General features: G+C 33.5%; 1 protein-coding gene across 3 annotated transcripts in view; it reads right to left on the bottom strand.

Annotated features, from left to right (window-relative positions):
• Window positions 1-17,384, bottom strand: part of TLL1 (tolloid like 1) — a 336,773-nt gene that overhangs the window by 187,212 nt on the left and 132,177 nt on the right. For all 3 annotated transcript variants that reach the window (XM_070474697.1, XM_070474695.1, XM_070474696.1), the window contains exons 2-3: window positions 5,786-5,896; window positions 1,397-1,477 (exon numbers count right to left, since the gene is read on the bottom strand). In XM_070474697.1, coding sequence (XP_070330798.1) covers window positions 1,397-1,477; window positions 5,786-5,896 — 192 coding nt within the window. The remainder of the gene's footprint in view (window positions 1-1,396; window positions 1,478-5,785; window positions 5,897-17,384) is intronic.

Raw genomic sequence — 17,384 nt, 5'->3', positions numbered from 1 at the left:
TATATAAATATGCCTGAAATCAAAATGTATTAAAGAAAAACTTCATTTCTATTACATACTTGAGTAAAGTGTTAAAGTTTTTAAGTAGCTAAAAAAAATACTATTTCCTAATGCTCTCTCTATAAGCAAATTTTGATGACTTTCAATACAATAGCTGACAGTGGACAGAAGTCTAATAGACTTTGTAAGGCACAGAAAAATTCTTTTATGTATTCTACTTTACTAGATAACTAAGAAATTCACCAATAGAATTAAAAAGACATTTTTAAAAAGTCTTACTTTGTCCAAAACCTTTCTTACTCCTGTGAAATCTCTAATCCTTTAAATCAGAATTGATATTCTGTAGTACAGATAAAAAGTGTGAATATTACACAATAGAGATAGTAAATGAAATAAGGATAATACAGATACGGTCTCAGATTCTGGGACAATGGGCTACATCTATTCCAATTTCCTAGGGATTCGTATCCAGACAACAGCATGATTTAGAGATCAGTATACAAGGTGAGCAGGCCAACGTAAAACGCGGTCTGCTATGGAGTAGCTTTCAGGTCTGCAGTCACTAACTTTTCTCGGTAGCCTTTCACAATTTTTTGTTATGGTGCTATTTTTCCTACACTTTCGTATTTACTTTCCTTCTTGATATATCATTGTTGACACAAATGGCTTACAGCTTCCATACACTTCAAACACAATGAACATTGAATGTTTGCCCCTGATATCTGTGTCCCTAACATATCTAATTTTTTAATATCCTAGAGCAAAGCATCTTAGCTTTGGAAAAATTAATTCTTGGCATAATTAATTAGTATCAATCAACTGAAGGGAAGTTAGGATATGAACTTTGAACAGGAGACTTTAAAAAGAAACTCTAAAATCCACAAATAGTGACTAATAAATTCAACATTTTAAATATTAACTAATCATTAATCTAGAAAGCAGTTTCTCTCAATCTTTTCCTATGCATAGTTTTGGAAGAGTTAAAAATATTTTAATTGTTTTTTTAATCTAATTTATCAGTTTACCAATTTACTTTAAGTGGATTTGGTTTCAAAATAAGTATTCATATTTTTTCATTTGACGAAAACTGATGTAGCTCCACGCTTGATAAAACACCTTACTGTGATACCAATTTTTATGGAAATAAATATCAACAGTAAAATAAACACCTAATGCATTTTTTTATTAAGGAGAAGCTGGAAATAAATTAAAATATTTTAAATGTCCCCAACTAAGTTCCAAAATCTCCCATCACATATCAACTAATATAAAGTAATAAAGGACTCTCTCAGTATACATCTTTCCATCCTTTGAATCTTAACGGCAAACTGAACTGCTATGAGTATAATATTCACTATACAGCAACTCAAGTCTACAACTTTGAACATTGATTTACCAGAGCCAATTCTTCTTATTCTGTCTATAAGTTGGTAGAGGGCCCCTCGTTTCTTTGACATACCACGGTCTCCAAATCCACCTTAAAGAGTAAAGGAAAATAGTTAAGTTAAATTCACTGTAAATTAAAGTTCTTGTAAATAAGCAATAGTAACATGTTACATTGATTTCTCCTTGGACATCTCTTTTTATGTGGTCTTATATAATTGCATTAAAGTAATAATATCCATTAATCTTGGAAGGGGGTAAAAATTCTACAATATGTTTGGTAGAAACCAATGAAATACTGTAAAGCAATTATCCATCAATTAAAAAAAATTGCAACTAAAACTAAAGAGGTAGGAGAAAATCAGAGAGCTATCTAAATCAATTTATTTGGACATCATAGCAATTGAGTCATCTATTGACAATTTGAGACTTTTTTTTTTCCCACTGTGAACTTTACAACACATAGTATTATATAGGAAGAGACCCAAATTGTTCTGCCGTGTTGATTGAATTCCAGCTATTTTCCCAATGCAAACTAAATACTTTCAGATGGCAAACCAGCAGATGAAAATAAAAACACTAAAAGAGCATGAGGTACATCAATTTTTTCTCAATGAAACTAGAAAAAGAAAAAAAGCAAGTGTATAGTGTAAATTTTGCTCCAAACCTTGGATCAAGTTTGAGACATTTTTAATAGCATATGTAATGAATATAATGCATTCAAATAAAATTTGAAAATTAGTTTCTATAATTTACAAAAACCAATAACATAGCTTTTTAAAAAGTCACAAAGTGAGAATCTGAAAGGATGCCCAGCTGCAAAATACATTTTATTATGTTGGTGCAATTTGCAATCTTTATAAAAAAGATATAAAGATTTTATAGCTCACAATGTAGAGGAGGGGGTTAGGGATAAGAAAATATATTTTCTTGCAGCTTTAAGAACAAAGTCATAATCACAAAGCAGAACATTTGATGAAAATCCAAGTCTTCTGATCCTCATTACAGGTCTTAAACAAAATGCTCTCTTATTTTTTTTTCCCAAAATGTTCTCTTAATTTTATCACCTAGTTTGCCTTCTCCTTGAATTCTGATGGACAAATACAAAGAGTTATCACTGAGCAAACGACTAATATGATCACTAATGATATCAGAACAAGTGATTCATGAGCCTGTGGGCTGAAACAATGAAAGAGTACCAGAAATTCATGCAAACAACATGTTCTTGCACTTTGAACTGTTTCCTTTCAATATCTCCTTTCCCTTTGAAATTAATTCTAAAACATAATTACCTAGATTGAAGCCAATAAAAAGTAATAAATATTGTTAACATATAAGCATCTTTTAGAAAATATCAATTAAGTCCATATAAGGCAGAGAAGTTAGAATGCTTGTTCATTGAATAATAGTCTGCTTAATTGTTTGAATTACATAGTCACATTCTTGCTATGCTCCTTGAGAAAAAATTTTGAAATATTTTTCATTGAACATTTTAGAAAGATGAGGTAATACTTAAGTGTATTCATTCCTAAGCAGTTATAGCAAACATTTTTAAAGGATGATAAAAATGTATTTGAAATGATCATTGCATAACAATTATATGGTATATTAGATAGGCCTGAAACACATAGATATAGAAGGAGGCTAATTATGAAGAAAAAATAAATGTCTTAGTTAATATTAAGGTAAATGATAAGCATAAGAATATTATAGATGAGAAAAAGCGTTTCAAGATTATCAAAGTCAATAATGTTTTAATATTTTAACAAGTTTGAAAATTTTTATAGCAATATAAATAAAATTATGCATAGATAGTTCATTGAAATAATAAAATTCATAATATGTATTTATTTCTCATATTTAAAAAATTCTAAAATGAAATTATACAAAATATTTATGAAAAATACAATATATTTTCAAATAAGAAATATAGTCAATGCAGCACAAACTAACAAGAAAGGAAAAAGAGAGTATAAACAAACTATAGAATTCTTTTATGATGTTGGAACTTCAGCTGAATAGTGCAAATTACTTTGAAACATGTACTTTTCACATATATATTTAGAATATGTCTTTATGACAGCATGATTTTGTTTTATGATTTTCTATAAATAATAATTTACTTCCAAATATTAGCATTTCAGAGCTTAACTATAAATGAAATTACAAAATTATATGTTGGGTTGATCAATATATAAAATCGAAAAATCTGAACCCCTGAAAAACATGAACAAACTTTCTGGCCAACCCAATAGTATTAATTTTCTTTTTTCTTTTTTTCATCTTCATTTTATTTTATTTTTTTCCATTTATTTTTATTAATTGGAGGCTAATTACTTTCTAAATCACAGAAAATGAACACCTTTAGTACAAAGAGAGGAAAATGGGCTAAAGAAATCACTTTAATAAAGCATAAATCTAACAAAAGTTTTAATGAAAATTGAGAGTGTAATGTGACAAATGTAAGATTCTGCTGAGTTGTCTCATTGCTGTCTTTTTTGAAATCCACTGTTGCCGGACAGTGACGGTGTTAAGTGTGAGGTAGTGTTTGCAGTCTGTCAATAAACACACCCTATAGGAACGGACTCTCTGTGACTACGCTGCGAAGCAGCTTCCTCATATACTTGGTGTGTGTTTCAGAAAAGCCTCACTACATATAACAAAGACTAAAGCTTATTATTTTTAAGTACCATATTCTTTTAAATACATTTCTTAAGTTTTATTACCTTACATAAATTTCTCATATGTAACATTTGCATTTTGATTATGTACAATAATGTCTTTATTCTTAAAAGGGCATGCTAACCTACTTAACATTGAAAAGCTAATTTGTGTGCATGTGCCCATATGTGGTCAGTTACTCAGTCATGTCCTACTCTTTGCAGCCCTATGGACTGTACCCCACCAGGCTCCTCAGTCTATGGAATTTTCCAGGCAAGAACACTTGCCATTTCCACTCCGGGAGATCTTCCTGATTCAGGGATTGAATCTGCATCTCCTGGGGCTCCTGCATTGGCAAATGGACTCTACCTCTGGTGCTGCCTGAGAAGCCCTATGTTATCTGCAATTAACTTCAAAATACTTTATACATACTTATGCATGCACACACACACACACACACATACACAGGGCAAATATGGTAAGCTGAACAGTTGTTGCATCTTTGAGGTGTATGGGTGTTGACTGCGTCATCCTATCAATTTCACTGTATTTTGGAAGCTTGTCATAATAAAAACTTGTGGGAAAGAAAATTGGGAAAAGAGATTTGTTAATTCACAGTAAAGAGTCTTAAGACTAAAATATATTTGTCTGCTAGATACCACAAAGGGACTATATATTTCCCATGGAATACAAGAAGGAAATAAAAATAACATGAGCAGAAGGAGAGATCAATGAAATCAAAAAGCATGACTGAATAAATGCTTTAGCTATAACTACAAAAAGAAATTTTATACTTTTAACCTTTCAATTTTCTCCAAAATACAGAATAAAAATTGTATCAAGATTATATAAATAATTTTCAAATTTTAATTAAATTATTTTAATATGAAAACCCGAATATCTTTGAAATATTACAAGTCATATATAGGCATAATTCAAACATGTGCAAACAGCTAAAATTGAAACTGTCTTCCAGGTTTTCATAAGAGTTATAAAAATGGATATATAATTTTTTCTAAATATGTTTGTGTATAATCACTCAAGAATAATTTACCTTCTGCATCTCTATATTCAAATGGGAGGCAATTGAATATAATGTTCGAGAGTATGAAATTTAACCTTCCTCAGGAGTGAACCTTGGTCCTGACTCAGTCATTTCCTGGCGGTGTGACAACAAGAAAACTATACATGCACGCTCAGTCTCTTCCATCATCTGACTCTTTGCGACCCTATGGGCTGTAGGCCACCAGGCCCCTCTGTCCTAGGGATTCTCCAGACTAGAATACTGGAATGGGTTGCTATGCCTTCCTCCAGGGGATCTTCTTGACCCAGGGATTGAACCCCGATCTCCTGCACTGCAGGCAGAGTCTTTACCACTGAACCACAGGGGAAGCCCCCAAGAAAAGCACATAACCTTATAGATCTCCAGGTAAACCACAATAACATCAGCAGCTACTCATAATGGGGTCATTATGAGGATTCAAAGAGTTAACACCTGCAAAGTACTTAAGCCAGGCCTTGTACATGGTGAACACTATAACATCATTCTTAACTACATTACATAATAAAGTTAAAATTATGAATTTATGAATAAAACTTAAATTTATAAATAGACTAATCTGTATCAAGGAAATAAAATTTGATCACCAGAACATTCAAAATGATCTAAATTGTATTTTAGCATTTCAAGAGTATATTTTCTTCTAAATAAATGCAAACCAAGTCAAATAATCAAACGTACCTGTGGTATGTCCAAATCTTCCAAAGGGGTTCTGTGTAAGGTCAATTGTCCTATCAATTTGAAAGATATTTAAATCTTCATCATCTAAGGCAATGTCACCCCAAAACACAGCTAAAAAAGAAAATTTCAATTAAAATACAAATTATTTAAGAGCAAAAAGCAATGCAAACAAAGCTAATTAGAAAAAAGTACTGCTAAAAATATGGAAATGTGGTCCTTATAGCTATAGAGATATTTCAGAAAATAAGTGTACCTGAACATACTGGACCTGTTTCAGTGTAATGTGAGCCACCTGTGAAAGGATGGGATCTGCTTTTCTCACTCCGATGATTTAGAGGAAAGGGAGAGGAGTCATTTCTTCAGGTGAAAAGACCTCAGATTTATCGGGGTGGGGGTGGTTCTTAAGGGTGTGGTGATGGAGAGGGAAGCAGGGACTACTGTAGGTCATGGGGTCACAGAGAGTCAGACATAACTGAGTAACAACTGAATGAAACTTAAGGGAAGAGAATTCAGCAACCACGGTTAACTTGCAAATGAGTGAAAAAGAATGCTGACATGTACAGCAGATGCCTGAGATAAGCAAATCTTCACTGACAGGTGGAAGAAGAGGTAGTAGCAATTAAGCCATGTGCTATTTTATAATTTTATAAAGTGAGGTGCAATTGAGTCAAGAGAATATAATGCTATTATAGAAACTCATTCATTATATTTTGATAAAGTGGTAAAGTACCTTCTCTGAAGATGGCATTGCTTGAGTATCTACAAAATATATAGATTAACTCAACATTTATTAGGCAATGACTAATAAAAAATAAGACATTTGTTTGTATTTTCAGGAGCTTCAAAAACATTACCCTAATTCCAGAAATGCTCTTTTATAGCCAGAAGTTTAGGCTACTTAATAAAGGAAAGCTCTATAAACCACTGTGAATGAATTTACAACTAGTAAGCAAATTATTATTTTTTAAGTCAGAAATATACATTTGCATAACGAAAAGCAGCCTCCTTGTTTATTTGAGCCCAAAAGTAGATTAATCAATCCCTTTGTACTATCAGATATCAAAATATAATAACTTTAGGAAACGTAGCAAATTTATGAGAAGATAAACTAATCATGAAATAATAAAGAATTGACAAATGCCTTGGAAATTCTGAGATATTTAAAGTTTTTTCTTCAGATATTTCTTCTACAACACCAAAAAGGAAAGAAGGAAACTACATTAAAAATTATAGGAGTCTTACTCAATATTTTGTAATAACCTGTAAGGGAAATGAATCTGAAAAAGTATATATATATCTGATTCACCATGATTTACACCTGAAATTAACACAACATTGCAAATCAACCATATTTTAATTTTAAAAATTAATAATTTAGAAAATGACAAAATCCATTTCAAATCACTTTTATTAAATTCGAGCCTAAATATATATGAATTTTAGCTATGAAAGCTATTTAATAAAATTAGTTAATTCATAAAATTAAACTTCAGTCCTGAAAGCTATATATTGCTTCAGGCTTTGATCAAAGGTTTATGATATAAAATTGTGTACTTAGTTTAGTTCACTTATACAAAACTGACATGAGATAAGGGGTTTGTATATTTGCAAATCTAGAAAGAAAGAAAATAGAAATTAGTTCAAGGTGGGTAATCAGTTCCACATATGAAAAAAACCTTTATTAGAATTCTCTCATCAACATGAATCAGCTACAGGTTATATATGTGATTCATGTTGATGTATGGCAGAAACCATAACAATATTGTAAAATTGTTGTTCTTCAATTAAAATTTTAATTAAAAAATAATTCTCCATCAAACTCTGTCTTCTTTCACCATCTTCTTTCACCACGGCCCTACCGTCAAGGAAATGGCAGTTCGCAGAAGTAAAGGGCTGCTTGCCTGTGTGCGTGCTAATTTGCTTTAGTCGTGTCCGACTCTTCATGACCCCATGGACTGTAGCCCGCCAGGCTCCTCTGTCCATGGGATTCTCCAGGCAAGAACACTGGCATGGGTTGTCATGCCCTTCTCCAGGTCCTCTTCTCCCACCCAGGGATCGAACCACTGTCTCTTACTTCCCCTGCATTGAAAAGTGGGTTCTTTACTACTAGTGCCAAATGGGAAGCCCAAAGGGACGCTGACTGTCTTTTAACATCAAAGAGACAAAGAAGTCTGTATAAGACTTAATAGTGTTAAGAAGTTGGTCTTGATGCCTGAAATTGAATCCAGATTCATACACATGAAGCATAAATGTCTGAGTCTTCATCATCATCCCTAAAGCCAGACATCCTACCAAAAAGATGGCTTACCTAAATAAAATATTTTGGAGTTATATAAAAGACTCATTCTTCTTAAAAAATAAAATTTGCACTTTTTGTTTCAAGATTTTTCACTATTCTAAGTAAATAAAAGCTTCCTAGTTATTTAAACCTTCCATCATGTGTATTTACTAGGCACATAGTTAGGGACACTGAACGGCGCTCTCAGTCTGCCTATTTCTTTCTGAGTGCTGGCAGACAACTAGCGACACTCAAAAAGTGCTTCTCTAGCATTTCGTTTTGCCCAGGAATCACAGAAAATCTGGTTAAAATGCAGGGTCTGATTTAGTACCTCTGTGGAGTGATCTTCAGCTCAGTTCAGTTCATTTCAGTTGCTCAGCTGTGTCCGACTCTCTGTGACCCCAAGGACTGGAGCATGCCAACCTTCCCTGTCCATCAAAACTCCTGGAACTTGCTCAACATGTTCATAAGTCAGTGATACCATCCATCCAACCTTCTCATCCTCTGTTGTCCCCTTCTCCTCCTGCCTTCAATCATTCCCAGCATCAGGGTCTTTTCCAGTGAGTCAGTTCTTCACATCAGGTGGCAAAGTATTGGAGATTCAGCTTCAGCATCAGTCCTTCCAAAGAATTTTCAGGACTTATTTCCTTTAGGATTGCTTGGCTTGATCTGCCTGCAGTCCAAGGAACTCTCAAGAGTCTTCTCCAACACTACAGTTCAAAAGCATCAATTCTTTGGCACTCAGCTTTCTTTTCAGTCCAACTCTCACATCCATACGTGACTACTGGGAAAACCATAGCTTTGACTAGATGGACATTTGTTGGCAAAGTAAGGTCTCTGCTTTTTAAGATGCTGTCTAGGTTGGTCATAGCTTTTCTTCCAAGGACCAAGCATATTTTAATTTCATGGCTGCAGTCACCATCTGCAGTGATTTTGTAGCAGATTTTGCCATTGTTTCCCCATCTATTTGCCATGAAGTGATGGGACCGGATGGCATCATCTTAGTTTTTTGAATGCTAAGTTTTAAGCCAACTTTTTCTCTCTCTTCTTTCATTTGCATCAAGAGGCTCTTTAGTTCCTCTTCATTTTCTCTCATAAGGGAGGTGTCATAAGTGTATCTGAGGATATTGATATTTTTCCCAGCAATCATGATTCCAGCTTGTGCTTCATGCAGTCTGGCATTTCTCATGACGTACTCTGCATAGAAGTTAAATAAGCAGGGTGACAATGGCCTTGACATATTCCTTCCAAATTTGGAGCCAGTCTGTTATTCCATGTCCAGTTCTAACTGTTACTTCTTAACCTGCATACAGATTTCTCAGGAGGCAGGTAAAGTGGTATAATATTCCCATCTCTTGAAGAATTTTCCAGTTTGTTGTGATATACACAGTCAAAGGTTTTGGTGTAATCAATAAAGCAGAAGTAGATGTTTTTCTTGAACTCTCTTGCTTTTTCTATGATCCAATGGATGTTGGCAACTTGATCTCTGGTTCCTCTGCCTTTTCTAAAACCAGCTTGAACATCTGGAAGATTTGGGTTGATGTACTTTGAAGGCTGGCTTGGAAAATTTTGAGCATTACTTTGCTAGCATGTGAGATGAGTGCAGCAGTGCAGTAGTTTGAGCTTTCTTTGGCATTGCCTTTCTTTGGGATTGGAATGAAAACTGACCTTCTCCTGTCCTGTGGCCACTGCTAAGTTTTCCAAATTTACCGGCATATTGAGTGAAACACTTTCACAGCATCATCTTTTAGGATTTGAAATAGCTCAACTGGAATTCCATCACATTCACAAGTTTTATTCGTAGTGATGCTTCTGAAGGCCCACTTGACTTCACATTCCAGGATGTCTGGCTCTAGGTGAGTCATCACACCATCGTGGTTATCTGGGTCATGAAGATCATTTTTGTACAGTTCTTCTGTGTATACTTGCTACATCTTCTTAATGTCTCCTGCTTCTGTTAGGTCCATACCATTTCTGTCATTTATTGTGCTCATCTTTGCCTGAAATGTTCCCTTTGTGTCTCTAATTTTCTTGAAGAGACCTCTAATCTTTCCTATTCTATTGTTTTCCTCTATTTCTTTGCATTGATCACTGAGGAAAGCTTTCTTATCTCTCCTTGCTATTCTTTGGAACTCTGCATTCAAATGGGTATATCTTTCCTTTTCTCCTTTGCCTTTCACTTCTTTTCTTTTCTCAGCTATTTGTAACGTCTCCTCAAACAACCATTTTGCCTTTTTGCATTTATTTTTCTTGGGGATGATCTTGATCACTGCCTCTTGGGCAATGTCACAAACCTCCATCCATAGTTATTCAGGCAATCTTTCTATCATATCTAACCCTTGAATCTATTTGCCAGTTCCACTGTGTAATCATAAGGGATTTCAGTTAGGTCATACCTGAATGGGCTAGTGGTTTTCCCTACTTTCTTCAATTTAAGTCTGAATTTGGCAATAAGAAGTTCATGATCTGAGCCAAAGTCTGCTCCTGGTCTTGCTTTTGCTGACTGTGTAGAGCTTCTCCATCTTTGGCTGCACAGAATATAATCAATCTGATTTCGGTGTTGGCCATCTGGTGATGTCCATGTGTAGAGTCTTCTCTTGTGTTGTTGGAAGAGGGTGTTTGCTACGACCAGTGCATTCTTTTGGCAAAACTTTTGTTGTCCTTTGCCCTGCTTCATTCTGTACTCCAAGGCCATATTTGCCTGTTACTCCAGGTATCTCTTGACTTCCTACATTTGCATTCCAGTCCCCTATAATGAAAAGGACATCTTTTTTGGGTGTTAGTTCTAGAAGGTCTTGTAGGTCTTTATAGAACCATTCAACTTCAGCTTCTTCAGCATAGATTAGGGCATAGCCTTGGTTTATTGTGATATTGAATGGTTTGCCTTGGAAAATAACATAGATTATTCTGTCCTTTTGAGATTGCATCCAAGTACTGCATTTCAGACTCTTTTGTTGTCCATGATGGCTACTCCATTTCTTCTTATATTTTTAACAAGCTCCCATTGTCACAAATAATTATCACCATTGTTTTATTTGTTACTTTTATTTTTTTCTGCAAGTATAAATTTTATTCCTCTGAATCAACTGGCCGACTTGAGAGCATAAACATTCAACCAAGTAAAATGTTGCCTGTACCACATTTATATAATATGAATAATAATAAAATAAAACTCAAACGTTTTAGATTTTTATTTTCTTGTAATGACTTTTTGCATGCAATAGGATTCATGTATTGATGGATTATATCAAACAAAGATCAGCAGTCCAAGTTGATACAACACCTCAGAGAAGAAAAATCTTCCCTGCTGGCTCAGTCAGTAAAGAATCTGCCTGCAATGCAGGAGACCCAGGTTTGATTCCTGGGTCGGGAAGGTCCCCTGGGGAAGGAAACGGCTGCCCATTCCAGTATTCTCCCCAGGAGAATGCAACAGATGGGTTACAGTCCACAGGGTCACAAAGAGTCAGACAGGACTGAGCGATTGAAACCCGGCCATAGTGGAGGAAGAGGCATAAGACCAGACAATTTTTACAAAGAGACAAAACTGCTCTAGAATACCTAAGCACATCTTTTATTGTTTGCTTTTTTTCCTGAACCAATATCTTCAGTAGCTTTGCAGTTCTGAATATGCAGTGAATTGATTCAGAAGAAAACAAACACCATTTATGTGTAGACTTGATATACTATAGACCTTATAACCATATATATCTGTGAATCTTGATGTTATCAACAGTAACAAAAAATGGACATCTTAGAATTTTCAACCTATCATGTAATTTAAAATGCACAATTTCTTCCTTTTTTGGCACACATTTGAACATTTCCTTAATTCACCTTCCACTTCAGTCTATGTCTTGTCCAAGCGTGAGTGCTAAGTCATTCAGTCATATCTGACTCTTTGCAACCCTATGGACTGTAACCTGCCAGGCTCCTCTGTCCATGGGATTCTGAAGGCAAGAACACTGGAATGGATTGCCGTGCCCTCTTCCAGGAGAATCTTCCAGACATAGGATTAAACCCACGTCTTTTATGTTTCCTGCACTCACAGGTGGGTTCAGTTACCACTAGTACCACCTGGGAAGCCCATAAGTGTCTTATTTCATGTTAAATATTTACTTATGCATCGGCATAGCTAAATGAATGATGAAACTTTATATTAATGACAATAACATTACAATGTGCATTGTAACCAAACATATATTTTTATATAGACTCCAAGATGTTTGTAATTCTCAAGTATACTTTGGAGCCTTTTGTTTTTCTTTCTATGGTATTTTCTTTTTATTTTACATAAAAAAATTGAAGAGAAATATCTTTAAATTATAAATTATCAATCATTAACCCATTTAATACAGTGATTTGTGTTCAGTGATATCAGATACAGAAATTAATACAAAAAACTTATTATAGATTATGATATTAGGGAAATAGTGCAATTAGAATATTTATTATCTGGAATTCTGCTCAGATTCTCATGGTCAAAAAATTGGGTTGTAGCTAACCAATAGGCCAAAATAAAATGTCAAAAAGTACAATTTTGACATTACATGGCAAACCACAGGTTTTGTTTTTCCCTTGAAGGCTATTTGCATTCATTGTACTACAAACATTTTTTAATCAGAGACCAAAAAAAGAAAGAAAAAAATTGCTTTTACTGCAGTACACAGAGTAAATACATTTTATAAAGGAATATATGGTGAGAATAAGCAATCCAATGTTGTGATTCCCTATGCTGTAATTTTAAGTGATGTCTCTTTCACCAACTTTCTGATTCCCCAGCAAGCTATAGTCCTTCAATTCTGAAGCTGAGGTCCAGGGACCAGCTTTAAGGAGGCTTTAAGTCTGTGATTTCCTAAAAGCTGTATGCAAAAAAAACAACATGTAAGAGTTTATAAACACAGTCACCACATGTTTTTCAGAGAAGAGGTCCATAGCAGATTGTCAAAAGGGATCACACAAAGTAAAGAACCACTTGTTGCTGTTGTTTAAGAGCCAGTACTTTAGACAAAACCAAAGTCTTTCAGTACACTTGGGAGAAAATACTTGCAAGCTAAATAGCCTAAAGAAAATGAATATATTTTCTTGATAGCTGATTACTACTTGGGAGTACACTGTAGTAGACAAGATGATAGAGTATCCTCAGGCATTACTTACAGAAAGTTCTCCTAGAAATCCCCTCTCCTTAATAACCCCATTAGGTATTTCATCTGCTTCCATGTCTTGCTTGTCTTGCCAACACACAAGATTTCATAACATGTTTTTAATTCAGATTCTTCAATTTAATTTTGAAAATACCACAGAAAGCATTGTTGCTTACCTTTAAAAACTCATTGCCAGCCTGACATAAAGTAGGTCCTCAGTATATGTTTCAAGGCACAAAAGATGTGACTAAGTAAGTGAATTGGGGTATAGTTGTATATAACGAAAATGAGGCTAGGACTGTGGTATAACTCACAAATTTGCCTTCTGACCCAAAATACTAGATATTCAACCATTCCAAAGAATATTTCAAATCCTTTCAATCCAGAGTAAATTACTGTTTTATACTTTAAAGACAAAAAAAAAAAATCAGCTGCCTTTCTTTTTTATTCCAGTAGTATATATTATTACAAGAAAAAAAAAATAAATGTAGTTATGGGAAATGTATCCCTTTTTTTTCCTAAACACAACACTTGTATGTTCAGGAAATACATGACTGAACTAATAGATCAGTTATCTTGAGACATATAGGATTTGGAGAGATTGTTTAAAGATTCAACAATAGCCAAGAGGATTGCTTATTATGCTTTATCAGTTTAAACTTTATGTTGTTATTGATATTGGATTTAGGGAGGAAGAATGATATCATGTGAAAACTGGCAAAACAAAACTGCTTGACAAAACTGCTCTGGCTGCTCTAGGCTAAAATAAAAGCCTAGTGAAAATTTCCTCAGACAAGGGCAACAGTGAAGAGGTAAAGTCAACTATTTTTACATGACTGACAACCATTAAGCAAATTCCCAAGGAAAAGTAAGACTTCGCAAAAGTTCCAATATATACATTTTGGAAACAATGTTACATTACTCAAGAAAGAAAATAGCTTTCTGGTGACATTTCATATGCACAGAATAAAAATGTTCCCCAAAATGACAAACATGAAATTTAATTTAAGTTCCAATTTGGGAAGCAATTATCTAACATTTTTAAAGCTCTTGGTACAATATAAAAATAAAGATATATTTTTATGTAGAGTTAGAAATGATCTTCAAAAAATAAAAAGAAGAATTTTTCACATAGTACATTTCTTTCTTAAATTTCTAATAATAAAGTATTTATAGTCCAATTACTTTAGTGACTATTTATAAAAAAATCATATACATTACTTTATTTAGATATAAGGGTTATTTTCCAAGATCTGAATTTTAACTTTTATCATATACTATCACATAAACTGAAAAAAGTCATCCAATCTATAAAAAGGGTGATATAATGAATTACAAATACTGAGTTATATAAAATGGTTTACTCGTCCTTCTCTGATAAGCTGGATTTAAGGTGTTTTGTATAACATAACTCTAATTTGCCACCTTAAAACAAGATGACTCAATGTACCACAAACAGATTTTTTGGAGGGAGAGGATGTGGTACAATATAAAAAGCTAACTGTTTGGGTCATTATTTAAAAAAAAAAAAGTCCAAACATACTCCTAATTTAGAGGTTACTTTAAAGAACACAAAACCGCTGCTACAGTTAAACACAAAGTTTGATTGTTTCTTGAATCAGGAAACAAACTACAATCTAAGCATAATATCAAATAAAATCTAAGCACAAAATCTGAAATATAAAACAAATAAACGTGCACACACACACACACACACACACACAACATGCAAAGAATATTCTTCCAGAATATGGAGACATTTGTTAGTAATGTCACTTTTCAAGATATTAATCATTTTCAGAACGAATCTAGATTAATCAATAGAATCCGAACACAGAAGAGAAACAGCAATTAATCCTTTTAAAATATTTTTCTTTTTAAAATGATTTTAAAAATTGTTTAAATGCAATTTTACAATATGGATATGATTAATGCTAAATTTGAAAATAAATATATCTTCTTTTGTAAGTCAGAAAGCAAAATTTTTCCCACAGCCAAAGATCCATCAAAATACCATGTCAATCTGTGTTTATAGCCCACAGTGCCCAGGGATAGGGTTTCTCAGGAAATTTTTTAAATGTCACCCACACCACAAATACTCATTCTGAAGTTTTTGACTCAAAAGAAAAAACACTGACAGAGGAGTACTTTGATCAAGAAATGTAAAAAAAATGTTGAAACTATTGCATGGCCTAATGTTTTCCATCATAAGCTTTAAAAATGGATTATTGTAGCTCATATTTTTTTTAAAAAAACTGTCATTATCATACTGTACAAATAATGATTATATTTATCATGAACCTTTACCAAGATTTTGTTGATTTCTATTTCCCAAGTCCTCCATCCTATAACAATAGAGTTAAAATCTGCTGCTTTCTTCCCTTAGGCTTATCATTGTCTACATGTGCGGAGGTCTAGGAGTCGCTCCGGTGCTTCTTTTTAAATTCATTTAAAATTTTAAGTTAATTTGGTTTATCTTCCAAATGTTGACCTTAGTTCTTTGAATAGATTTTGATGCCTTCCTGCTAGTAAGACCATTCGTGAAAATGCTATTTTCTATGTTCTAACTATGTTTTATTCACTGGCTGGTCACTTTTTCACAAAAATAGAATTTTTTTTTCCTCACTTTGCCCATTTTTATTAGTCTATCATTATTATAATGGTAGACTTCCCTTGTGGCTCAGCTGGTAAAGAATCCGCCTGCAATGCGGGAGACCTGGGTTCAATCCCTGGGTTGGGAAGATTCCCTGGAGAAGGGAAAGACTACCCACTCCCATATTCTGGCCTGGGGAATTCTCAAGAGGTGGATGCAACTTTCACTCTTCACTTTCACCATTATAATAGGTTAAGAGAGAAAGATGTTGCATTACAACCTTTTCAACTATTATTCATCTTTGTAAAAGATATCCTCCAGGGCACAAGTTAAAGTTTGGAGTCTTTTTTCTTTGCTTAATTTATGCCATCGCTCAGCACTCAAGTCAACATGGGCTCAGTGAAAAACCTTTACAAAATTTAAAAGCTCATTGACATCCTAAATACTTGACTCCACATACTGATTTCTATTTCTTCTCTTCATAATCTCAGAGGCCTTCAACAATTGAAAGGATAATTAAAGAGAACTCTATTCACACCATAACAAGCAAAAGCTTGAACTCTCTGTGAAATACCCCTAGTCAATATTATTTCAAACATTATAAAGTATCCATAATGCATCATCAACTTATATTGATATTAAATGTACAGTGCTTAATGTTAATAATGTACCCTCATCAATACTATTCCAGTTGAGCCTTAGAATATTCTAGGATATAGATTCATACTACTAGCCTGCCAATAAGATTTACATTTTTAAAAAAAACTTACCATCTCTTATTGTCCATCATTTTATATTATCTCCCTTTACCTGATTTGGGAGTTATTGGCACTAACTTAGGTAATATTTTAGAAATAAAAGATTCTAAGTGAGAAGCATTGTCTGTCTAAAAATTTCAATTTGAGATGATGCTGGCGACCTATGTGAACCACAGCAGGGTCTCATATAGCAAATGAAGAGATGGGCAGGGTTTTTCTTTTCAGATAGGGAGAAACAAGGATGGCCTGAATTGGAATAGGATATGATGTGCTTTATTCACAAATGGAAGCGATCTATGCAAGAAGTAGTATACAACCACTGGGGAAAAAAAGGAGTTAATTATAGCCTGCATGTTGAAAGGAAGAAACCACCCCAGACTCTGCTTAATATCTAATTGTAACTTTGTTATTACTGAATAATCTGTCCATAATGTTTCAAGTCTTGTTTTAGATAAAAAATTAGAAGGAAATAGATGATGAAATGTAAAACAAAATACATGCATATTAGATAAATAAAATCTTTATCAAGGCCAAAGAAATCATTATTTAAATTTAAATGTCAAATAACTATGACAATAAATAAATAGCTAAATTGTTTCAATTTAAATATTTGGAACTGGCATAAGTCTTAGCTAATAGATATAAATTGGGAAACTGGCCATTAAATCCTTCAATTTCTCTTTTTATTAAGAGAATAACTTAGAATTTAAATAAATGACAATTGTGTATCATGAGCAAAAATTATATATTTAATTTTGAGAAAAAGGATTCAGTTGAAAAACATTTATTAACCTTAATAAAGTCATACAATCTTATAAAACAAATGTCT

Source organism: Odocoileus virginianus, chromosome 12, assembly GCF_023699985.2.
Source record: "Odocoileus virginianus isolate 20LAN1187 ecotype Illinois chromosome 12, Ovbor_1.2, whole genome shotgun sequence".
Taxonomy (NCBI): Eukaryota; Metazoa; Chordata; class Mammalia; order Artiodactyla; family Cervidae; genus Odocoileus; species Odocoileus virginianus.
Note: the sequence above shows the minus strand (reverse complement) of the source record. Positions and strands in the feature narration are given on the sequence as shown.